Source organism: Carassius carassius, chromosome 44 (genome assembly GCF_963082965.1).
Source record: "Carassius carassius chromosome 44, fCarCar2.1, whole genome shotgun sequence".
Classification (NCBI taxonomy): domain Eukaryota; kingdom Metazoa; phylum Chordata; class Actinopteri; order Cypriniformes; family Cyprinidae; genus Carassius; species Carassius carassius.
Window position 1 is genome coordinate 16,823,180 of NC_081798.1, and position 26,886 is coordinate 16,850,065.

Below are 26,886 nucleotides of genomic sequence, written 5' to 3' on the forward strand. Positions count from 1 at the left end.
CCGGGGCCTTCCATTCTTTCCCGACCTGCATGATGAGATCGCCAGGTCGTGGAAACGTCCATTCTCGGCCCGCCTCTACATCCCCTCGTCTGATTACTACGGAAATGTAGTGGGGATGGGAGAGCACGGTTATAGAGCGATGCCCCGGGTGGAACAGACGCTTGCGAGCTATCTGTCCCCTGGCGCGGCATCGTCTCTGAAGGCCCCAGCATTGCCCTCAAAGCCACTAAGAACAACTTCGGCTTTGGTGGGCAAAAGCCATGCGGCTGCAGGTCAGGCTGGTGCGTGTCTGCACACCATGGCGGTGTTACAGGCGTACCAGGCCGACCTGCTCAAGGAGCTAGATGAGGGAGAGGAGATCAAGTCCCATGATATTTCTGAATTAAGAAGGACCGCTGATCTCTCCCTCCGCGCCACCAAGGAGACCGCCCGAGCGATTGGGCGGTCCATGGCAGCTATGGTGGCCGCGGAGAGGCACTTATGGTTGACCCTGTCCGATATGAAAGAACGGGACAGGGTCTGCCTCATGGACGCCCCGATCCAGCCGACTGGCCTGTTCGGCGACACAGTTAATTCTGTTCGGTTCCAGGAGGCCCGCAAACAGGCGGCGGCGTTCCATAAGTTCCTCCCTCGTCGCTCCCTCGGGGCATCTGGGAAGGAGATGCCCCAGCCGCACCCTAGCTCCTCACACCGCGAGGCCCAGAAGCAGAGCGTCGCCTCTCGTGCTCCTCCGCGTCGGGAACGAGAGTCTCAGCGACGCTCTAGGCCGAGGTCTTCTAAGCCCAAATTAGATTTAAGGGCGGTTATCGAAGCTAAGAAGTCCTCGGCCAAGAAACCCTGACGCCAATGGCCCGGGGTTTCAGAGGGCAGCCTCTGCTGGGGTAGAACGGTACACACCGCAGTCCACGGTGCCCGTCCCACCTCAGTGCCCTCTAGGGGTCGTTCTGCCAACCCTGCCAGTGCTCCAGGGCGCAGCGGCCCCGGGCGAGCATCGTTCTCAGTATCCTCCGCCCGTGCGCGTAGCGGGGCTGGGACGCTCGCCGCCTCTGCGGGGGTCTCTTACACCAGAGGTCAGTCTCGAGAGACTGATTCCCTTAGTAGATTATTTAGCAGCGTGGAAACTACTGCCAAATGTATCTCGTTGGGTCCTGCATATAGTAGAAAAAGGCTACCGCATTCAGTTCGGCTCCGTGCCGCCTATATTCAACGGGGTCGTTCACACGATAGTGGGCCCCGGGCAGGGTCTGGTTATGGAACAGGAAGTGGAAACCCTATTAGAGAAGGGGGCCATCGAGGTGGTCCCTCCTCAGGATAGGGAGTCCGGATTTTACAGCCTTGAGGGTCTTAAATCGTTCAGTTATGAGACTGAAGTTCAGAATGCTCACAATCAAGCATGTTGTAGCTCAGATCAGGTCCGAGGACTGGTTTGTCACGATAGATCTCAAAGACGCATATTTTCATATCTCCATCCTTCCTCAGCACAGGAAGTTTCTGAGGTTCGCTTTCGGGGGCGAAGCCTACCAATATCGAGTACATCCCTTTGGCCTCGCACTCTCACCCCGCACGTTCACAAAGTGTGTAGATGCGGCTCTGGCCCCCCTGCGCACGCAGGGCATCCGCATTCTCAATTATATCGACGATTGGTTGATTTTAGCTCAGTCAGAGCAGATTGCGGTTCGACATCGAGATGTCGTTCTCGCACATATGGGGGAGCTGGGTTTGAGACTGAACACCAAGAAAAGTGTACTTTCTCCGGCTCAGAGAACCACCTATCTAGGCGTAGTATGGGATTCGACCGCGATGCAGGCACGATTGTCCCCTGCTCGTATCGAGTCGATCCTCATCTCAGTCAAGAGAGTCAGAGAAGGCCAGTCACTCACTGTCAAACAATTTCAGAGATTGTTGGGTCTGATGGCAGCTGCGTCCAACGTGATACCTCTTGGCCTGCTGTACATGAGACCCCTACAGTGGTGGCTCAAGACCAAGGGATTTTCCCCGAGGGGCAATCCGCTTCGCACTATCAAGGTCACGCGGCGCTGCCTCCGTGCCTTAGACATGTGGAAGAAACCTTGGTTCTTGAATCAGGGCCCGGTGCTGGGAGCTCCTTGTCGCCGTGTGACACTAGCGACGGACGCGTCCCTCACCGGCTGGGGTGCGGTCATGAGTGGCCACCCTGCCCGTGGTCTGTGGAGCGATCGCCATCTAACGTGGCATATCAATTGTCTAGAAATGCTAGCAGTTTATCGTGCACTGAAGCACTTCCTCCCAGACCTGAGAGGTCACCATGTGTTGGTGCGCACCGACAACACATCAGTGGTCTCTTACATCAACCACCAGGGCGGTCTGCGTTCGCGCCCTTTGTACAAGCTGGCGCACCAGATCCTGGTGTGGTCCCAGAACAAACTCCTCTCATTAAGAGCAGTATATATTCCTGGGAAGTTAAATATGGGAGCAGACATACTGTCGAGGCAGGGGCCGAGGCCCGGGGAATGGAGACTTCACCCACGGGTGGTAGATCAGATATGGAGAGTGTTTGGCAGGGCTCAAGTAGACCTTTTTGCGACTCAGGAGACGTCACAATGTCCCCTCTGGTTCTCTCTAGTTCATCCAGCTCCTCTGGGACTGGACGCTATGGTACAGACCTGGCCGAGGCTTCGTCTGTACGCTTTTCCCCCTATCGCTCTGCTTCCGGGAGTTCTGGCGAGAGTACGCCGGGACGGGGTCCGTCTGTTATTAGTAGCCCCGTTCTGGCCGGGCCGAGTATGGTTCTCAGATCTAGTCTCGCTCCTCGACGGCTCTCCGTGGGAGATACCGATCAGGACAGACCTACTCTCACAGGCGCAGGGCACGATAATTCACCCTCGCCCGGAGTTGTGGAAGCTGTGGGTGTGGCCCCTGAGGGGGCACAACTGGTAGCAGCTGGTCTCTCAACTGAGGTTGTGGAGACCCTACTCCAATCCAGAGCTCCCTCTACGAGGAAACTGTACGCCCTGAAGTGGAAGCTTTTCACTTCATGGTGCAGAGACCGCCAGCTAGACCCAGCAAACTGCCCAGTTGGTACAGTTCTGGAGTTTCTACAGGCTAGGCTCTCTGCAGGGTTGACCCACTCTACTCTGAAGGTCTACGTGGCGGCCATTGCGGCCTACCACACCCTTCTCGACGGTCAGTCTCTGGGAAGACACCCCCTAGTTACACGTTTCCTCCGCGGTGCACTGAGGCTGAGACCTCCAGTACGGTCCCGTATTCCCCCGTGGGACTTGGTTGTGGTGTTAGAGGCTATGTGCAAACCCCCGTTTGAACCTATTCAAGATATCTCAGACAGACATCTCACACTTAAAACCTCTTTTCTGTTGGCTATTACCTCTCTGCGGAGAGTAGGAGATCTTCAGGCCCTTTTGATGGCCCCTTCTTATCTTGAGTTTGCACCAGGCATGACTAAAGCGTTCATATACCCTCGAGCGGGATATGTTCCCAAGGTTCCCTCTGTTACACCACGACCTGTAGTGCTGCAGGCCTTCTGTCCTCCTCCCTTTCGGGAGCCCGACCAGGCGAAGCTAAACTGTATGTGTCCGGTTCGAGCACTGGACGCATACGTCCACAGAGCTGCCCTGTGGAGAAAAACTGACCAATTGCTTGTGTGCTACGGTCCCCCCAAGAGGGGTTCTCCTGCTTCTAAGCAGACTATTAGTCGTTGGATAGTCGAGGCTATCAACGTCACCTATGAGTCCTCTGGTCGTCCCCCGCTGTCGGGAGCCAAGGCTCACTCTACTCGGGGTATGGCGGCCTCTAAGGCCTTCTTAGCAGGGGTATCCATGCTGGACATCTGCAACGCTGCGGGGTGGTCCACGCCCTCTACATTTGTTAGGTTCTATGGCCTAGATATGCCAGTCACTCCAGGCGCTTCTGTCCTCCTGTCCTGAGCTGTGCTCTTCGGATACACACCAGGCAGGGGTTTGGTAGTCTGGCGGCATTAGGACTCGTTCCCCAAAGCGCTTCGACGCAGCTCGAGTTCCTGAAGAGGAACGTCTCTAGGTTACGTATGTAACCCTAGTTCCTCGAGGGAACGAGACGCTGCGTCTCGGAGCCATACCCCCGGCACCCCTGCCGGCGCTTGCTGGTACTCGAAGCTGACGCCAGCTGCGTGGCACGTGCTTTTATAGCTTCCTGGTCGCTTACGTCACCACGTCGGTGACGTCACGCCCTTCCATTGGACTGATTACACACGATATTCAGAGTCGCGTACGCTGAACGCGTTCCCCAAAGTGCTTTGACGCAGCGTCTCGTTCCCTCGAGGAACTAGGGTTACATACGTAACCTAGAGACGTTTTCTCATATCTGAATCCTATTTTTGACTTGTCCAATCACATATTAGTTTCCTGAAATCTTTCCACTTGTTATTTGCAAGACATGAATAAGTGCACATTATAAAACACTTTAGAGTTCAGTCTCAGTGTGTGGATATACAGTACAGTCTTTTCCCTGCAAAGCACTTAGTCTGAAACATTATTCTCTCATATGACCCTCTTACATAATGATTTTTATCATTTACAATTGTGCTATAAAATTAAATCTGTATATTTGATAAGATACAAAATAAACTTTTTAAAGAAAGCATTTATATTTTGTGCATGTTCATGTGGAGGTGGATGTGTGACATATATCTGATATCTGAATATATCATCATATGAGATCATCTATGATGTCAGTCAATGTGACACAGTGTCAAATTTCCATTCCGTGCTGCTACAATGTGTCGCTCACTGAGACGAGGACAGGATGAGACAATGTTACTCAAGATTTTTTACTAAGAAAATAAAAACAAACACAAAAATACTTAATTTGATATTTTATTATTATTCATTATTTATTTTTAATCTCTGTAAAGCCTAACATATGAAATAACAGTGAAAACTTTTTAATCTTTAAAATAGAAATACATTTTTTAATAGTAAGGTGTTCTTGAAATATTACTAAAATGTATCATTTCTTAAGTTTACTTTAAAAGTCATTAACGCTTTCACAGCAAAAATGAAATATGCTTAAATATGATGATATTTTTTTTTAATTACATTATTTATTGGCCCTGGAAATATATGTATTAACTATAAAACAGAAGGCTTTAGAAGACGAGACTTCTTCCTACTTTATAGATCACATTATGTAATAGAAATAATCTGTTCTTAGAAATAAGCTTGTTTTCTGTTTAGTGTTGTGAAGGTCCACCCCAAACATCTGTTAGATGACAAAGACCCTCAGTGTGAGTGTGTCTCATGCATCAGGCACATTGTGTTCTGTTGTTCGGATGAAACTCTTAACAACATTCAATAATGAAGAGAATTCAGAAAGGTATTTAGACACTTAGAAACATCTTGAAACGTCCTTCTCCATCCACACAAGCTTTGACCTCATTGTTCAACGCAGGTGTTTGTCTCTTTGAATCTTATCCGTGTCAATCCCTACTATTCCTACACCAATCTGACTGAGCCACTCTCACGCTGAGTTATGGGTCTTCTTCTGCATTATGAATGATAAGAGTGGAACAGAATGAACTCTGATAGTAGAGCAACATCTGAGTAGCAGGAGTAACTTCCAAATGCAAGGTCATCGGCAATGACGTCAAACGTTCACGTATCAGACATTTATTATCCTGAGAATTCTGGTTAGTGCTATCAAATGATTAATTGCATCCAAATAAAAGTTTTTTTGTTTACATAACGTGTGTGTGTACTGTGTATATTTATTATGTATTTATAAATACACACAAATACAGTATATATTTTGAAAATATTTACATGTATATATTTATATTATATGTAAATATATTTATTATACAGATACAACAAATATATACATGCATGTGTTTGTATTTATATATACACACATAATAAATATACACAGTACTCGCATATATTAGGTAAACAAAAACTTTTATTTTGGATGCGATTAATTGTTTGACAGCACTAATATATATATATATATATATAAAGCCCCCAATTTATTAATTTGCAGCGTTTTTGCAGCTCAGTTTCAATAAATGCTGTAGTAAGCAGACATTTTTAGCTAAAGCCACAGTATTGATACAATTAAAATTTTTATTTCAATCAGTTCGATCAATGTCAGTGTGATTTTTTTCATTATTTACTACTAAGCTTGTGTGTCAAATGGAATGGAAACAGAAAAGCACAGCGCAGTCGTACAAAATAATATCATCTTTTATTTCCAGCAAGTACCTCTGTTAAATCCCCTTACCAGTGTCAGATTGAAGCGGCTAGGCCAGAAACTGATGGGAAAGAATCAAAGAACTCAGATAACCAGTTACCATTACTAGCTGTACACTCTTGGATAATCTGGTAAATTTGCTTTAGTCTTTCTTGAGAGGCTGGGATCTGACTCTCAAGGCCAATTTAACTCAAGGAAGGCTATGTTTTCTTGTAGGAAGTTATATGCAGATTACAGATTAGAGGGAATATGTGACAAATTAGACAACCCATAAGTGAATATTAATTTCCTCTAAAACTTATGGAGCTCTCAGTGGCTTTGCTTTGGATGACTTTACCACCGATACATCTGCCCTGGAAGAACACAACAGACGGGATGATTTGTGTACACAAATCAACAGAATACAATATGAAAATCAACTCCATCAATTAAAAAAATCATATAGAAAAAAAGACAAATCAGAAAACCTATAATACCTACAGTATGTGTCGAGCCTTGCTTGTGATTTGTTAAGGCATATTACGCTCAATTCACCGAACCAGATCGAGTGTGAGGTTTTGCTGGATATTAGGCACCAAACTTTGATATATTTGTTAAGAAGAAGAAGAAGAAAAAAGACTGATAAACGTACAGTAAACAACTCTACTGGTCCAATGCAAAGAAAAATGCAACAAACTGAAAAATAAACATTTATAGAATAAATATATTATTTACAAAAAGCTTTGTCACATCTATAGAAATAAATAAACAAAGCCTCCCATCCCCTGAAGAAATATTCACAACTATAGAGATGGTACAATGGCAGCACAGGATCAGTTACACAGTAATATGTGTGATGTTTGAACACGTAATTATGGTATAAACATGCTCTTCTTGCACAAGGGCGACCTCTTGTGGCAAACTCTGACATTACAGTACATCTTGTGCACAGTGATCTATTGTGACATTAAACGTGCTTTCCGCAACAACACTAGAACTCGCCTTAACATACTTGTACAATTAAAGAAAACAGACATTTAAAGACAGAAAATAAAGTGGGTATGTTTAATATATCGTGAATTATATGAAATGTGCGCAAATTAAGCGATTTCTGTGCAGCCCTTTAGCAATGGCAGGCTAACGTTAACACACCCTCCATATGGAGGTCACTTGTTTTATTACACCTTGCTAGTCATTAAAATATACATTAGTTTACTGTAAACTATTGATTAGAGATTTTTATGGCAGAGAACTGAGGTTCAGATTAGCTGCTAGCATTCCTGTTAGCCTTTCAAGTGTTTCTGAGTGGCATTAAACACATAAAAACATTCAAAACAAAACCTCTCTCCTCTTCAGTATGAAAGAAACTCTTTCGAGGAATTTAATCAAGCATGGCTTCAAACATATTCGGAGAGCCGGTACAACAGCACTTTTTTAGCTAGCATGCAGAGGTAAAGAGATATCTAAAAAGCCCTTTTCATAAGCATTTTTTGCATAAATCTACAGAAATAATTCAGTCGTATCGTTAAAAGGCTTTTGAGGCAGAGCACATTTCCTGTCAACAAGCAGGTGCTTTTTCGTTTAAACTAACTGAATTCACCAACTGACTCTTTGCTAGCTTTGTGTTAAAACAAAGAAGTTACAAAATTGGTGTAGGAATTTTCTCAGCTTCGAAAAATCATGTTATAGTGTAGTTTTAGACTGCCTTTCCATAAGGTAACTGAGCAATGAAATGGGCCTTTTCTCTTTTTAATTGACTGTGATAAGCGTTTTTGCCTCGAGTTTGCAGGCTCTGCATTTTTTTTTAATCATATTACTGGGTAATTTAATTTCTTTAAAGGCAGATAAAGTGCTTTGCAATGTATACTTCCTTTCAACTCACATGATAATAATTTTCAATTAATTTTGAAGACTTTGTGAGCCCACTTGACTAAAAATCATAGAAACTCCAGTTCATCCAGGGAGGCGGAGCTTAGCAAAGGTTCAGCTGTATATATACTCAATATAATAGAATATTCATTTAGATTTGGAAAGCCTTTAAAAGTACATTGTCAAATATGATTTCTGGTTTAATAAAAAGGGTCCTGAATGCCATTTTCTAACTCACAGCTATTTTAAAATAACCACTTTGTTAACCATCACTACAAATACATGAACTGTCCCAGTATTTTGAGTCCACAGAAGAGATTTTGGAGATTAACGGATGTGGACTTCACAATAACGGCCTGAGAAGCTTAAAACAATCTTACGGGCCTTTGACTGGGTGACAGTCTTGTGTACAGAATGGAAATGTACCTACGCAAATGAGGCAAAGTCTGATATATTATGCTTCAGGTGTTGAGCGTAAACAATCCATGAACCCTTTTCATTGCACAACTTGAGTATTTCAGGGATTTCAATGAAACGATAAAGCATTTCAGGTTACAATCTCTCTCTGTAACCATAAGCAGAGCTACTAAAGCAAATTTAGAGCATGAAAACGTAAAATTGCGTGTTAAATAGGGCTGTTTTCTCTGCATTTTATCATTAAAAGGTCCCCTTAGAGATTCAGTTCCACCATCAAATCACTATTTTGTAGAACTTGGTGATTTAGCATTCTATGTTCATTTGCCTCTCGTGAAATATTTCAAGTTTAGGTCGATGTCATCGTTACATGCAGCCAATGCGACTGGCCATAAAATAGGGCCGAACATCCCCATTGAAAAATAATGAGGATCGTTGTTCTCCCAGTAGCTAAACAACAATGAAATTACATATCAATACTAAAGCAAAATTGTCATCAATAAAATCATGGTAGCCATTGTAGCCATAACAATATAGATATTATTTATCTATGTGGCATTATAAATAAAGACGATTATGTTGCTTGGACAGAGTCAAAGGAAGCATTGTGGATCAATCACCCACATCTGTGTCCCGATCTCCAATTAGCCAAAGGATGTGGAAACACAGAGCCAGGAAGCCTGTCCCCAGCAGGTCTCCCAGAGCAGTCAAGTAGGGAATGGAGAAGTTGTCAGGATCCATTCCTCGACACCACATCCAGTTTACCATCCAGTCTGCAAGGTACAACAAGATCACAACCTAGACCGAAAGACAAGAGAATGTGTCAACGGACGCAAAATAATGGACTGATGGGTAATTAAATATATGAAAACTTTTTAATAAATAAATAAATACATTTGTTTTGGGTCTGATATACACCATTTTAAAGTTTGGGGTTGGTAATTATTTTTTTTAATGTTTTTGCATTTATTTGTTGATATGTTGATATGTTCCTCATGCAAAGTATAATTATTTTCTTTTTGAAACATGACCCAGACATTGTTTTTCCCCACACAATTGACTCAAACTTCCTTCATTTAGGTCAGAAACACTGTAATACATTTGAACCATTTCCTTGTAATGAGAAACAAGCTCAGGTTATACCTGAAGCAGAGCTGCGGCCAGATAAAATGCAATGAAGACAGAGGTGAGAGTGGTGTGTCCACCCTGCATAGAGTTAATAGTGTAGAGGAAGACCAGATGACCAGGAGCGACTAGGAGGAAGAGCACTCTGGCAGAACGTGCGTTTACACCTGATGAGAGAGTAAATGTAAGCACTGTTACAGGAGCATGACTGAAGTCATTAGCTATGCTTCCATCCAAAGTTATGAATTAAACTTATGTGCAAAATTAGAATATTGCATAAAACTTTTGCAAATAAAGCAGCGTTTCAATCCATTGAGTCGAAGAGAACAAAATAGTGACTTCCTGATTTAAGAAAAATGTTATTTGCTGCAGTGGGAGAAGGCACTGTATATAATCATTTTTGTATATAACAAATTACAAGCATCAGAGTGCACAAATGATTAGAGGCCTGGTGTTTGGGCACACAGTTCTGGTAGTTAATTATAACAAAACACTTTGACAAAACTAGCATTTCAGATGCTGTGCAATGAGCTCAGTCCATTGGTTGATCCAGTTTTATGCTGTCCCATTGCAAAATCACATGTCTTTTTTGATGCGCATTAAAACATTTATTCTGTAAAAGTTACTTATGGTGCTTTTCCACTGCGTCTACCGACTCGGATCGGTACAGCTCAGTACGGCACGGCTCGGCTCTGTTTGCGCTTCCACTGGAGTTTAGTACCAATTCAGAGTGGGTGGGATTATTCACATGTCCTTATTGTTGCGCCGGCTCTACTGCCGCAACTCATGAAAAACTTTTTCATTCCACGTCTCCATCAAGCTCTCACTGGATCTGCTCCTCTGCTATCAATGAGAGGAACGTCTGTACTTCCGCAACAGACAACGAAACTTTTAAGTTGTTAAAGAAAGGTGTACTCGTTCAAAACAGTTGCGTTCCTTCCATGGCTGTGCTGATTAAATCGATGTTTCTTCTGTGTTTGTGTCGCAAGTTCAGTGACACAGGTAGCGACGAATCTCTCCGGCCAATCAGTGATCAGCAGAGTTTACACATCACGTTTTGGTAACGGTACGGTTCACTTGGAACCTCAACCGAGGTGGTATTACAAAAAGTACCAGGTATTGTACCCAGTGGAAAACCCCCCAAAAGTGAACCATACTGAACCGTACTGTGCCGTACCATGCAGTGGAAAAGCGCTATTAGTTGAACGCATAAGATTTAATGCACATTTTTAGAATTTATGTGCATCTTGGTGTTTCCATCCAGGGTTTTTTTATGCAATATGCCAAAATGTGCAGATGGAACCATAGCTATTGATACTCAATACAGGGAAATATGTAACTATAAATATTTAGTGATTACGTCTTTGCTAAAAATATGGCTGCTGTTTGTTTACATCGCTCACCTGAGCCAAAGAACGTGCTCCAGGGAGTGGGACATTTCTGTGGCGCTGGGTTTGGCTCTGCTATGGGCAAGGCGTTCATGTGCAGGTAGGTGGAGATTCGACTGGCTTGAACTGCAACCAAATTGCCGCCCACACCTGCAGCAGGGCAAAACAAACAAAGTGTGCAATGATCTCTGGTGTGTCATAGTGAGGGCTAGCAAACACAACCAATGGAAACACTGAATCATGACATACAAGGTAATAAGGAGACTCACCGTTGATGACGGGAGTGAAAACTGCCATTCCAGCAAAGTTGGGGTTAGATACGGTCTTATCCAGAATGAGGCCTCCAACACTGTTTCAAAAGAAGTCATATCTAATTATAACGACACAAAGATACTGCATCTGTGGTGTCAGGTGACTGACTGACATACTGCTGTCAGCCGCACGTGAGTAATCCATCCATCATAAAGAGGAATGAGGAAATGGATCATCTTTCTGTTAATCAGTGTTCTTCCTACCTGCTGATAGCCATAGCTATAATGACAGGCTCCCAGCCTGAGTACAGCACTTCCCGGGTGGAAGGTGTCCGCCGGGCGATAAGTACCCAGATGGGTGTCAGGGCGATGAAGAAGGCACAAACCATTGGGTTGGCATAATCGTTGAATTCTGTAATAAAAAAAAAAAAAAGACATTTATTGACATAAATTTAATACATTTTTCATTAGTTATAAATGATACATATACACCTACATGTGGCTAAATACTGTAAATATATACAGTATATTATTTATAATGGATATATATATATTTATATATTAGAGCTGGGCAATGATTACAATTTTAAATCATGATTAATCGCATTGTTATGCATAAAATTCAATAATGCACTCAAAAGGGCTGCTACAAGAATGCTCTACTAACAATAAATGTGTTTTTGTGTTGTTTCATTGCAAAGTGCAAAAATCCTGACTAAAAATCTTGACTAACCAGTGGACTGATCTTGTACCACAGCATCTGAAATGTTGTTATATGGTCATTCGGAAATGCCAGAGCAAAGTCTGTCAAAGTATTTCTGTATAATTGCCTCCCAGAACTGTTAAACGACTGCTTTCCCAAACAGCAGCATCCACCTCCAAAAGCAATAGCCGCATTCATTGTGTTTCATCTGCTCGTTCTGAGGTGCAAGTAATTTATTATATAGGAATAGTATTATATTGAGTAGCTCCATGTACTTTTCTTAGTGATGTATAATGACAGTTTATCAGGAAGTGATGATTTTGTTCTCTTTGATTCGTTGGATGGAAACAGGGCTTGTTCACAAATGTTTTGTGCGATATTCCAATTTTGCACATAAGTTAAATTATGCAACTTTGGATGGAAACGCAACAAGTTTTACATGATCCTTCAGAAATCATTCTAATATACTGATTTGCTGCTCAAGAAATATTATCAATACTGTTAGTAATGGAAACAGTCGTGCTGCTTGATATTTTTGTGGAAACTGATAGATTTTTTTCAGGATTCTTTGATGGCTAGAAAGCTATTTGAAATATTAAGTTTGAAATTTAAATATCTATACTGTCACCTCTGATCAATGTAATGCATCTTTAATAAATTAGTATTAATTTTGTAAAAAAAAAAAAAACTTTCAAAGGTAGTGTCAATATAAATATAATGTACATATAATGTGCACATATAAACATTTACATACTTAAGCTTATTCTTGGATTTACACTTGCACTTTCTTCTGGATTTTTGTTGAAAAAAGTAAGTAAAGCAAGGGTTGACATGTCATTTTCTCACTTACTATAGCAGTTACTCTGCAGAAGTTTTATGATACAGAAAGTGGCAAAACATGGCTAATTAAAGAAGAAACTGACTTTTGATATCTTCAGCTAAGACATGCAAATGTTTCATTTCTGGAGCTGCCAAGATAGTTTTTTATTCCTCCACTGAACTCGACTCAAAAACAGAGGAAAGATGATTACGTTTCTAGGCCATTCAGTTTATAAAATGTATGTGAAACTACAAACTTTAGTGTGCCTGCTCATATATCTGCCTGCACTTGGATCACAAAATGCACTTACAGTAGATATCCGATAACGGCAATGTTCCCAAAGAGCTCAGCCAAAGAACTGAGGTGTCCACTCACCGAGCTCCTTATACAGGCCAGTACTGATGCCAGCCAACAGCGCCAGGGTGATCAGGTCACCGAGGCTGGCTGCGATGGGGGTGGCCACATTGTCTGGGTTGATGCCAACCTTCCTGGATGCAATGATAACCCCGATCATGATAAGACCTGGGCGGAAGAGAAGAGGAAAGATTTGTCAAGTTGGCGATGATATGGTGGAATTAACACAGGAGATTGTGTCAATCCCAAACAATGAAGACTACATATTCTTCATTTTTGATACCTCCTGTTTGGAGGATATATTTCCACTATAGTGTTGAAATGAGGTGAAATTCTAGGTTCAAAAGCAAGCATTAGCTACTACTCACCTCAGCTGGTACATTTCTTTTTAGTGTGACATAACATTTCAAAACTCTACATGGATTATACGACAGATATTTTTTTTAAAGTAACACTACATAACATAGCAACATTAATGTGATATATATATATATATTATATTGAATTTTTGGGACTAATTTAATTTAATTGTTTTGGAAAAACTGATCTGTATTATACTTTACTTTTATTGAAAATAATTTAAATGGCAACATTGTTCAAATGTTTTATGGTTATTGGGATGTGGCCACATACACAAAGTTTTAAGTGCACAGTATGAGTTTCAACTCCCCAAAATAAGGGTTCCAAAATGGGGGTTTCACAGCAGTGCCATAGATGGTTCCCCGAAGAACTTTTCAGTTTACATTTCTAAAAAATATTTTTTTTTCTTAGCATGAAGAACATCTAAATAACCCTTTTCCACTATTAAGAAACATTCTGTGTAAGTAAAATGTTACATGGATGTTAACTGTACATCATAAAACCATTGATGCCATTAAAAAAATGTTATTTTTAAAAGTCTAGATGTCACAACCCTCTCACCTAGCAGCAAAGAAGCGATGAATGCAGTGGCCACGCTGCTGGCACAGAGCAGGACGGCATGGCCCATCTTAAAATTACCCTCTGGAATCCAGCCAAAAATGACTGCGGCTATGGAAGCCAGGAAGCCGACCACTGTGGCCTGAACCTGAAATCAGGAGAGGCACGATGAACTCGGACATCCTCCCACCCCCCTGAAGTTCAAAGTCTTCATGTCAAGTTTACTTTGTTCTCTTTCATCATTAGTGTACACATTGCATTATAGGATTTAGGGGTCATTTCCAAGAAATACATCACCCAATCATTACATAATTGTTTAGTCAAGCGTGCAATCTGGAGAAGTCAAACCTCACAGGACATGTGACCCGGTGCCAATGATTGGCGCACACATTGCGCACAAATCTGACAGATATTTAGGAATGACCATCCCGACTGTAAATAATTAAATCTGATCTGTTTCTTCTAAAACTGCTGACTCGTTCATTAATTTAACGCGCTCTGCACAGGGAATGTTACATAGTTCACTACATAAGAAAAGATAGTGAAAAATATGCATTTGGACACAGCTTCAGTCGATACCACACTTAGTAAAATGTTGTGTTAACTAAAACTATAAAATATTTCTGTAAATAAAGCTGAAATAAAATATAAATATTAGAAAAAAATGAACGGAAATTTTAAATATTAACTTGAAAACTAACTGAAATTAGTTTAAGTTGAAATATTAAGTATTTTAATATTTTTTAAAAACTAACAAAAATGACAAAAATCACATAATAAAAAGACAAAAATGTTAACTAAAATTAAAACGAAAACAGAAATCGGCACCAGAAGCCTCATGGGCAGCGCCTCGACTAACAGCACCACTGAGTTACGGACGTCCCGAGTTCGAATCCCGACTCATTTCCGGATCCTACCCTTATCTCTCTCCCACTTCGCTTCCTGTCAGTTCTGATCTGTCCTATCATAATAAAAGGCGAAAATCTAAAAAATAAATCCTTAAAAAAAAAAAGAAGAAAACGGAAATATGAAAAATAGAAGTGACTTAAAAATATAAAAAAATACTATAATAGTTATAAATAGTATTAAAATAACACTGATGACATTACATATGTGTTGTCACAAAAAAAAGAATAAAAGATTTAGAATTTATTCAGATTCAAAAATTTTAAACTTCATATTTGTTATCTAAACATCGGATTATATATGCTTATTTACTTATTTCACAGTCAGATTTTCACAGCTTGTCTGAACAAAGCCTTGTGAATTGAAGCGTTGGCATGTGCATTAGACAAACAGGATTGATATTTTTAGAAGGTCTCCAACCTGAATTAGTGCGAGGTTTCCCATGATCATTTTCCACATATCCTTGGCCGTATCCATTTGTCCAATATTAGCCTTGTGAGAGGGGGAAGAGAGAACACAGGAAGTCCATTTACAAATGCTCCTATTATAGTTCAACCACTGCACACTTTCCTCTGAGTGAACAAACCAGATCTCGCTTAAGAGTTTAGCATGGTTAGAGGAATCATACATAGCCTGTGTATGATGGGTTGCGTGCTAAAACAGAATACTTTGAGTATACAAAAACCTAATATTATCATAGTTAAACATTTCATGATCCTATCAAATCTCAGTAGATAAAACAAATCTTCATCCTACATTATTTCCCACTGGATATTCTGTTTCACTCTGAAATACACTTCAGGAGATATTTCATGTTGTCTTCAAGAACCACAAAACAGCTAGTAGTGCTAATAGGATCATCATTCATCTGTGATCTTTCCATGAAAATGAAACAATGAAACACACCATGGTAGGAAACATACATTTTGTTGGTGCTCAGGCGCCTTCGGGCCAGCTTCCACTAGAACAAACAGTGGTCAGTTCACAAGACAAAAGAGGGCTTGATGAGCTGGACAGATGCATCTTATCCTCCTCTCCATACTTATCTCATCTCTCTTAGTACAGACACTAATATCAAGGTGCTCCGGCCCATCAGAAGCTCACTGTATCATAGGATGAGGACTTTACTGACCTGCCCCATATTTGTGTCTTAGGAAACAAACCACAAAATGTTTTCTGGATATTAACTCATTAAGATCATAAGTATGGTAGCATACTTGTAAAGTTATTGTAAAGTAAAGTTATCATAGGCTATTGCAGTGGAATATGAGCAGTGCTATAGTGGAGGGTGCATCCCAAATTTATGCACAGAATAAATATTGCAGATATGGTACAGCATGCAATTTAAAAATTCAGAAATGATATAAAAAAAAAAATGGACAAGTCAAAACTTCTATTTGAGCTGTAAATCTAAATGATGTCTGAAGAGGTACACTTTGGCAGACACTTTCTTAAATGCAAATCTAGGACAGCAGCCCAACACACAAATGTGGAGGAACCAGTGCTCTTTCCTAAACGAGACAGGAAGTAGAATACCCTGAGTACGTGGACAGAATGCTTTTCACAGAGGCTGACAGCCCAGCAGTTTCTTTTAGACATTCAGTGCACCTCACTGTAGCCTTTCATTATGTTACAAAAGAGCTGTAGCACTTCTGAGCACTTCTGTAGCACTTCTGTGAACTTCACTGCTTAAACAACTCAATTACACACTGCATGACAAAATAAACCAGATTTTTAACATATGTGAGCACTGCTTGCCAGTATAAAAGTCACTGCCAATGCAAGGGTGCTGTCTGGCCTTTCTTTACAAATTTCTTTGCAGTTGCTTTGCTGTTCTTGATGGTCACCAGGTGGTTACTTCCTGGCCGAAAACAGCCCACCAATAATAAATTTTCTTACCCTATTGGCAAATCCTAAATCAATCAATCAAATAAATGAACAAATAAATATTTAGCTTCAAGTAAATTTATCTTGTTTGAAGGATGTTTAGGTATTTTTTATTGGAAAACATATTTTATTATTTTACGTATACTTACTTACTATATTTACTATATTTAGTAAATATAGGTCTCCAGACCTTCATGCCTTCTTTCGGTTTTCCCTGGTGTCCCTGTGGTTCTGGTTCCAGGGTGCCGGAGAAGTTTCGACGTCGCATCTGGACGCGGTGTGTGCTTGGAGCATCTGAGGTCGCTGACGCGAGCCTGTTGTACTGCTTCGGTTGTTCCTGCACCGCTCAGGATGGGCCTTATAAATGCGCGTTCAATTGCAAACAAATCTCTCCTACTCAGCGATTTATTTACGTCCAAAGCCATGGACTTCTTGTTGCTTACGGAGACTTGGCAACGGGATATGGAATATTATCACCTGAATGAGCTTTGCCCGATGGACTGTGAATTTATTAGCTCGCCAAGACTCACTGGTCGGGGTGGAGGCCTTGCTGTGGTTTTTAAAAAGCGTTTTATCTGCCAGTCAATGAGAGCTGACGCGTACTCTTCGTTTGAACTACAGATGACTAAGGTTGGTCGCTCTAATTCAGTTTACTGCATCGTGGTTTACCGGCCACCTGGACCAGTGTCTACTTTTCTTACTGAGTTTTCTGACTTCCTATCATCTGTTATTAAGCTTGACAGAGTGATTATTGCTGGCGATTTTAATATACATGTAGATGATCCTTTGTGTAAAACTGCGTCTGAATTTGTAAATATTACTGAATCGTTTAATTTCATTCAGCATGTCTCTGGCCCTACGCACAGCAAAGGGCATACGCTCGATCTTGTCTTTTCTCATGGCGTTAATATTAATAACATCAGTATTGAAGATGTATTTGTTAGTGACCACAAATGCATTCTATTTGAACTTGTTTGTGATGAGGATCCTCTCCCTGTTAAACGAGAGACCTGCTCACGATTGATCACTCAGCGTACTATTGAGAAATTTTCTGCCGCTTTTGATTCAAGCTCTGTTCTTATTTCAACCGATGTAGACACCTGTGCACAGGCTTTTAATGATCACTGTACCCTGCTGTTGGACAAAGTGGCACCTTTTAAAACTAGAGAAATAGCAGCCGTTAATACATCACCGTGGATGAATGAAGCCATTCGTAGTTTAAGACGTGTTTGCCGGAAAACCGAGCGCTTATGGAAAGCGACTCAGCTACAAGTCCATCGCGTGTATCTTAAAGATCTTTTTATTAACTTGCATGAAATGATTAAAGAGGCTAGAGCCTCTTATTTTACTAATTTGATATCTGCATGTAAGAAAAAACCTAAGGCTCTTTTTGAAACTATTAATAATATTGTTTCTCCTGGCTCATGTATTGTCCCTGTGTTTTCAAATGGTGACTGCAACCACTTTTTGTCTCACTTTGTGGATAAGGTTAGAGCTGTCAGAGCAAGCTTGGTTCCATCAGCAAACCATCATATAGGTCTAACTGATTATCAAAGACCTTCAATACTGGACTCTTTCTGCCCCATTACGCTGAAAGAAATAATTAAATTAGTGGGCACGATGAGACCTTCACAAAGCCCGGTAGATATCTTACCCGCATCTCTGTTTTTAAAATCCATGAATCATCTTGGCCCATGTTTGGTCTCAATTTTAAATTTGTCTCTTCAATTGGGCAAGGTACCTAATTGTTTTAAACATGCTGTTGTTCAGCCTATCTTGAAAAAGAACAATCTTGATGCAGCTACTTTTAAAAATTATAGGCCTATTTCCAAATTGCCATTTATTTCTAAAATTTTAGAAAAGGTTGTGGCGAACCAGCTGAATAATGTTTTAAATGCGCACAATATCTTTGACAAATTTCAGTCTGGGTTTCGAAAAAAACACTCAACTGAAACAGCCCTTCTTAGGGTCTCAAATGATATTTTGATGGCTGCTGATGGGGGTAAATGCTCTGTGCTGGTTCTCTTAGACCTCAGTGCAGCGTTTGACACTGTCGATCACTGCACTCTGATAGATAGACTGAAAAAAACTGTGGGAATTACTGGGTCAGCTCTGGATTGGTTTTCCTCCTATCTCTCCGACAGGAGTTTTTCGGTGTCCGTAGGGAAATATATGTCAGATTCTGCTCCTTTGTCCTGTGGTGTGCCCCAAGGGTCTGTGCTTGGCCCTCTGTTGTTCAGCCTGTATATGCTTCCTCTTGGGAAGATTATTAGTAGCTTTGGAGAAATATCATATCACTGCTATGCAGATGATATTCAATTATATTTTTCTTTTAACTCTGATAGACTAGACAAACTGTCCTTGTTGCATAACTGCCTAGCCTCCATCAACAATTGGATGGCAGACAATTTTTTGCAGCTAAACCAAGATAAAACTGAGGTGCTGATTTTTGCTCCTGACAACATTTTTCCCAAGATTAAACTGGCCATTGGGGCTCTATCACCCTCAGAATGTAATGCTGTGCGAAACCTAGGTGTCATTTTTGATAGATCTATGTGTTTTAACAGTCATGTTAAATCTGTGGTTCGTTCCTGTTTTTTCCATCTCAGGAATATCGCTAAAATCAGATCTGTAGTTTCTAATAATGAGATGGAGATGCTTGTTCATGCTTTTATTTCATCTCGTCTTGACTACTGCAATGTATTGTACACTTGTTTAAACAATTCCTCCATGGACAAATTGCAAGTAGTTCAGAATGCTGCTGCTAGACTTTTAACAAAGACCAAAAGAAGATCTCACATTAAACCTATACTCAAGGCTCTTCACTGGCTTCCAGTTAGTTTTAGAGTGCAATTTAAAATTTTAACCATTACTTTTAGAGCCTTGCATAATCAAGCTCCGGCGTATATCCAGGATATACTTCATGCCTACACTTCAGGCCGTTCTTTGAGGTCTTCGGGTCAAGATCTTTTAACTGTTCCTAGAACACGTTTAAAAACGAGAGGTGACCGCGCTTTTTGCGTGGTGGCTCCAAGGCTCTGGAACGCTCTTCCATTAGACTTGAGAGCTTTGGACTCTGTAGAAATTTTTAAAAAGCACCTAAAGACACATCTTTTTAGACAAGCTTTTAACTAGTTTTATGTTTTCTTTTTTATTGTGGCACTTATACTGTATATGTGTAATTTTGTATTGTATGTGCATTTATGTTATGTGTATATTTTTAACTCTGTGCAGCACTTTGTGACTCCATTGTCTGTGAAAAGTGCTATAGAAATAAAGCTTACTATTACTATTTACTATATATATATATATATATATATATATATATATATATATATATATATATATCATTTGTTTAATTCAAAGCAAGACAAAACATTGCATTTCTTTTTGGTAACAGGCAAAATAGATATATTTTTGCATTAACCTCAATAATAAAAAGAAAACATTGCAGAAATAAATAGAATTTTAATTTCTATTTTAATTTAAGACAAATCTGAATATTAATAACAAATAAATATTTTGCTTTTAATTTTTTTTTTTTTGCAGTATAACCAATATTTGATTACGCAACTTGCGTTTATAAATATAAATAATAAAAAACATAGCATAAATATTTTGCTTCCAAATCAAAGTACCTGGTTTGAAGGATTTTTTACAAATGTCCTGTACAACAGGATGAAGGATAAAGTTAGTGGGGCGGTTGTCGCCTATGTTTAAGTAAATGTGTGTGTGTGTGTGTGTGTGTGTGTGAGTGTGTGTGTGTGTGTGTGTGTGTGCACTGGAAAAGCAAGGCACTTTAGAGTCGGTGCCAACTGCCTGCTGTTCGCTGAGGTGACCTCACTCCGGCGGTCAGAGTGATTCTTCCGCACTGCGTCCTGCCTCGTGTAGCACTCACACACACGGCGTGAAGAGGAAACAACAGCTGGCTCAGCTACTTCCACTGCTCATGCAAGGTTAAAAAAAATATTCCCCAAACATTTTAATACTGTCATTGTTTACTCACCCTCATGACAACATTTCTTCCACTGAACTCAAAATAATGTGATGGTCACTCTTTCCCAGCGAATTACAATGAATAGCATCAGAATATGAGTCTGTGAATTGAACCTGAAAACATGTTCACTCTAAAGAATTACATTTACATTTAATATATTTTCTTTCTAGCATAGTGTTTTTTGCATAAACCTTACTCATTTATAAATAAATATTAATATTATAAAATATGATTATATTAAATATCATATTATATTAACAAATATTATACAACTATTATTAGAAATATTTAGCATCAAAACTGTAATATTTAAGTATATATATATATATATATATATATATATATATATATATATATATATATATATATATATATATATATATATATATATATATATATATTTTAGTGCTTTCAAATGATTAATCACAATTTTTTTAATCTAACATATTTGTTTACATAATATATGTACGTGTACTGTGTATATTTATTATGTACTACAGTATATATAAATACACACACATGCATGGCATGTTCATATTTAAGAAAAAAACAAGTTATATATAATAGAAATTATATGAATAGAAATATATAAATGTAAATATTTTTGAAATATATACTGTACGTTTGTGTATTTATATATACATAATAAATATACACAGTACACATACATATATTATGTAAACAAACATTTTTATTTTGGATGCGATTAATCATTTGACAGCACTAATATACACTCACCTAAAGGATTATTAGGAACACCATACTAATACTGTGTTTGACCCCCTTTCGCCTTCAGAACTGCCTTAATTTTACGTGGCATTGATTCAAAAGGTATTGAAAGCATTCTTTAGAAATGTTGGCCCATATTGATAGGATAGCATCTTGAGTTCACTGTACTAAAATGGCCCCCACAGTCACCGGATCTCAACCCAATAGAGCATCTTTGGGATGTGGTGGAACGGGAGCTTCGTGCCCTGGATGTGCATTCCACAAATCTCCTGTTCCACCACATCCCAAAGATGCTCTATTGGGTTGAGATCCGGTGACTGTGGGGGCCATTTTAGTACAGTGAACTCATTGTCATGTTCAAGAAACCTATTTGAAATGATTCGAGCTTTGTGACATGGTGCATTATCCTGCTGGAAGGAGCCATCAGAGGATGGGTACATGGTGGTCATAAAGGGATGGACATGGTCAGAAACAATGCTCAGGTAGGCCGTGGCTTTTAAACGATGTCCAATTGGCACTGAGGGGCCTAAAGTGTGCCAAGAAAACATCCCCGACACCATTACACCACCACCACCAGCCTGCACAGTGGTAACAAGGCATGATGGATCCATGTTCTCATTCTGTTTATGCCAAATTCTGACTCTACCATCTGAATGTCTCAACAGAAATCGAGACTCATCAGACCAGGCAACATTTTTCCAGTCTTGAACTGTCCAATTTTGGTGAGCTTGTGCAAATTGTAGCCTCTTTTTCCTATTTGTAGTGGAGATGAGTGGTACCCGGTGGGGTCTTCTGCTGTTGTAGCCCATCCGCCTCAAGTTTGTGTGTGTTGTGGCTTCACAAATGCTTTGCTGCATACCTCGGTTGTAACGAGTGGTTATTTCAGTCAAAGTTGCTCTTCTATCAGCTTGAATCAGTCGGCTCATTCTCCTCTGACCTCTAGCATCAACAAGGCATTTTCCTCCACAGGACTGCTGCATACTGGATGTTTTTCCCTTTTCACATCATTCTCTGTAAACCCTAGAAATGGTTGTGCGTGAAAATCTCAGTAACTGAGCAGATTGTGAAATACTCTGACCAGCCCGTCTGGCACCAACAACCATGCCACGCTCAAAATTGTTTAAATCACCTTTCTTTCCCATTCTGACATTCAGTTTGGAGTTCAGGAGATTGTCTTGACCAGGACCACACCCCTAAATGCATTATAGCAACTGTCATGTGATTGGTTGATTAGATAATTGCATTAATGAGAAATTGAACAGGTGTTCCTAATAATCCTTTAGGTGAGTGTATATACATATAGTATTTTACTAAAAAACATGACAAAACAATGTATTTTTTTGTGGTGTTACTGTTTTTGGGATGTTTTATTGCCCAACAGTTGAAGTATAAGTATGACTTGTTCACAAATTGGATATGAATAATTGGCTTTGCCAGAGGAAAGGAGGAAAAGTGACATTATTTTGATCTTTCCTCAAACAAAGCTTTATTATATGACTTCAGGAGACTTAATAAATCTCACTAGCTGTCTTTTTATGATGCTTTTATGGAGCTTTAGCTTCTGCGATTTTCTGAGTGTGAACAATCTGCCTAAAATCAATTTTTTTTGCTTCACAGAAATAATAAAATAATACAAGACTGGAATGATATGTATATACTATAAGTAAATAGCATTTTTTCATTTTGGGGTAAACTATTCCTTCAACAGGGTGTCGCTTACTGATAAGTGGGGGTCCGAGCAGTGATGATAAGCTTTACGCAAATCACTCGGTGGTGGTCACGCACACAACACTTCTACAAATGATAAACCGCACACTTCTGAAGCAGACATGGGAGGAACCTCTGGCAGCGGCTGGAGACACGTTGCGTTTAGTCTGGTATTTAGTCCACAAACTCAGATAAAAAGACGCATGGCAGAAAGCCAGAGTAAGTGCTTTGTGCTGTAGAAAGAAGATATACGTGTATGTGACCATTAACATTTTGACAAACAAGTTGTCAAGCGAGCACAGGGTTTATGGGATGTAATACTTATTAGGATCAAGAGCTAACACCCTCTGACTTAATATTACTGGAACACTGTAGAGAGAGCGGTTCGTCACCTTCCAGACATTGTGCAATGACACAAGACAAACAACACTATCACTGCAGATTTAATTACCTAATATTTCAAAATGGCTAGAATCAGAAACAAATTTTCAATTTTTTTTACATCGTATAAAGGAAAAGCTTCTTTATGGCAAAGAGAACATTTGAATAAAATAAGCAGTAAACATCTATATAATAATAATAATAATAATAATAATTGAATATATAATTTGTATATTTTTAAAGTCTCTTATGCTCACCAAGGCTGCATTTACTTGATCACAATACTGTAATACAGTAATGTTGTGAAATATTATTGAATCTGAATATATTTAACAATGTAACTTATTCCTGTGATCAAAACTAAATTTTCAGGATCATTACTAGATCATTACTTCAGTGATGAAAACATAATTCATCAAAAAATATTCTCAGCTCTTTTCAAAATTAATAATAATAATAGTAATAATAAATGTTTTCTTGAGCAGCAAATCAGAATATTAGAATGATTTCTGAAGGATTGTGTGACTAAAAATTCAACTCTGAAAGTCAGCTTTAATTGTTCCTAAAAAACTGTTTAACTGTATTTGCAAGTGAATCTCAAATTATTTTGTGGGATAATTAAATATATTCTAAATACACAACAAACATAAAATTATATACCTATCTTTCTTGTAACTCTTCCCTCTCGGTGACACAGCTGACTGAAAGGCTCATTATGCAGCTCATTATGCGGGTCTTTGTCTTCTCAGGTGTAAATCACAATGATATTCATGATAGTTGACGCCTACTCGCATATGACTTTTACCAACAAAAAGTGTCTTAGAAAATTTAAATCAATATATTGTTTTCTGTGAGTGAGTAAACAAGATGATTTACACATGCTTTTGAAGTAAAAATTCTAGGCTACATGCTCCAGGTTTGACAGTCTTATGAACAAATGTTCTGTATGTGTTTTATGACCTTATTTTAGTGACTTCAAAATTGTAGTTCCTCTTCAGGAACTCGAGCTGCGTCGAGAACGTTTGTGGAATGCGTCCAGCGTGACGTCTCTGAATAATGTGTATAATCAGTCCAAAGGAAGGGCGAGACGTCATAGGCGGGTGACGTCAAAACCCAGGAAGCATAAAGCATGAGCGGCGAAGCTGGAAATCAGCCTTGTGTCTTCAGCAAGCACTCTGTATGTGTTTGTCAGTCACTATCTGTTTGTGAATCTTATTTAGTGTCGTTTGTCCACTGATAAACTCCATTGTCAAAGCTTCAATCAAGAGAAGTTTTGGGCGAGAGCAGGCAGCGTTCAGGCTGTGTGTTTTCCCTGCCAAAAAAAAAAAAAGAAAAGGTAGGGACACACGCAGCTCGTGTGTTGTCTGCTTGAGAGTGAAGCACGCAGTGTCAGCTCTCGAGGGAGTTGACGGCTGCGATGCGAGCTCTCAGAAGGCTCTCTTTGAGGAGAGAACTTTCACTGGCATTTCTCGCGGTGCCAGCCCCGCTTTTGTCGAGGAAAAAACGGAGCGGTGGTTGTGCTCGCGGGATTCGAGAGATCTGCTGGAAGGAATGTAAGACGGGTAAGTCCCTATCTTCTTTCTTAGCCACCAGATCCGGCGCCCGCTCTCGGGGGTTCGGAAGCCCGCGTTTGCGGTATGAGAGGGCGCGACGCACTGCCTGTCTTTCTCATAGGAGATTGATATGGAAAGGCGTCGATGAGCTCGCCAGTTGTTCAAGCACCAGTCACACAAGCACCAGTTACACACGCATATTATGCCTAATATTATTATAAGCAGCATTAATGAGGAGTGGAGCTCGTGCAGTCGGCTCTCGGGGGGCTCATTGTGCCTTTCTCGCTGTTAAGCGCCCAGCTCTCGCCGGGGCATGCTCAGAGGAGTGTGTCCGTGCATGCGATCTTGCGTTCGCGGTCGCGCTGGGGCTGATGCATGGCGGCGACCGCGATAGCGGGAATCGCACATGATCTGGTGAACGGGTTGGAGATGGCTCGTCCTATCTCCACCTGTGTTTACTAGATCTAGAGCTCGTTCTCGAGGCTTGGAAACCAGCGCAGCAGTTTTTTCGCCCTCTGAGACAGCTCGCTGCTGCTGCTGCATGCTCTCTCGCCGGGCACGCTCTGAGGAGTGTATCCGTGCATGCGATCTTGCAGTTGTGGTCGCGGTCGCGCTGGGGCACGGCGGCGACCGCGTTCGCAGGAATCGCACATGATCTGGCGAACGGGTTGGAGAAGGCTCGTCCTATCTCCACCCGTGTTCACTAGATCTAGAGCTCGGTCTCGAGGCTTGAAAACCCGTGCTGTGGTTTCTTCGTCCTCGGAGGCAGAGCTCGCTGCAGCATTCATCTTTCTCTGAGGAGATTGATGTTGTCTGTGTTGACTGAGTAGCATATATATAAATATATATATATATTTAAAAAAAAAATAGACATGCACGCTGCAGAGGCAAAGCGTGTATTACATTGTTTCATCTTTATGTGAGTTTTTTTTTTCTACACCAGACCGTGTTGACTCGTCTGGTTGTTGACTACTATATATTAATATTTATCTGACTATGTGAAGTTAGATGTGCAGGGCCTCTAGGGATGTAATTTCTTATGTGAGAACACGTGTGTACCACTCTTCCTCTGAGGAGGTTGAGGCAGTCAGGGGCTGCTGGGCGGAGCAGTCCCAACCATGTTCCAGCCCCTCGTGCCGGGGGTGTCACTTTTGTACTCCGCAGACGCTAGAGTCAGAGTGGCGCTCCCAGGCCGAAGGCTTCTAGTGGAAAGCACAGTGCCCGTCTCTCCTCAGTGCCCTCAGGAGATCGATCTGCCAACCCTGCCGGTGTTCCAGGGCGCAGCGGTCTCCAGCGAGCGCTTCTCTCAGTTACCGCCCGGAAACGTAGCGGTGCTGAGAGGCTCGCTACCTCTACGGAGGTCTCTAGAGCAGCTAGTATGGTCGTCCCCTGCCGGTCCGCCGCTTCAGGACACTGAGCTAGTGACTCTAGGCACACCAGAGGCCAGTCTCGCGAGACCGGTTCTCTTAGGAGGTCACATGGTAGTGTTGGAGCCCCTGCCAAGTGTACTTCACGGGGTCCTGCCCCGAGCAGGCTCTGGTCTAGTCTTCCTAGCAGACGACGTGGGTCTGAGGACCGGCATTTTTAGGAGACTTTAGCAACGAGAGTCCTGATGCTGCGGCTCAGGACCTTCGGAGGGCAGGCCCCTCTGGGGAAGAGCGGTATACACCGCATTACACGGTGCCC

The 26,886-nt window shown here is 40.9% G+C and overlaps 2 protein-coding genes across 2 annotated transcripts in view; one reads left to right on the top strand and one right to left on the bottom strand.

Annotated features, from left to right (window-relative positions):
- Positions 1 to 26,886, top strand: part of snrpe (small nuclear ribonucleoprotein polypeptide E) — a 148,066-nt gene that overhangs the window by 82,481 nt on the left and 38,699 nt on the right. The gene's annotated exons all lie outside the window — the stretch shown is intronic.
- The window catches only part of LOC132126075 (solute carrier family 41 member 1-like), a 32,563-nt gene continuing 13,583 nt past the window's right edge, over positions 7,907 to 26,886 (bottom strand). The window contains exons 5-12 of the mRNA XM_059537086.1: positions 15,367 to 15,438; positions 14,044 to 14,188; positions 13,144 to 13,290; positions 11,510 to 11,657; positions 11,264 to 11,343; positions 11,010 to 11,144; positions 9,625 to 9,773; positions 7,907 to 9,279 (exon numbers count right to left, since the gene is read on the bottom strand). Of these exons, the coding sequence (XP_059393069.1) occupies positions 9,094 to 9,279; positions 9,625 to 9,773; positions 11,010 to 11,144; positions 11,264 to 11,343; positions 11,510 to 11,657; positions 13,144 to 13,290; positions 14,044 to 14,188; positions 15,367 to 15,438 (1,062 nt within the window). The 3' untranslated portion in view covers positions 7,907 to 9,093. The remainder of the gene's footprint in view (positions 9,280 to 9,624; positions 9,774 to 11,009; positions 11,145 to 11,263; positions 11,344 to 11,509; positions 11,658 to 13,143; positions 13,291 to 14,043; positions 14,189 to 15,366; positions 15,439 to 26,886) is intronic.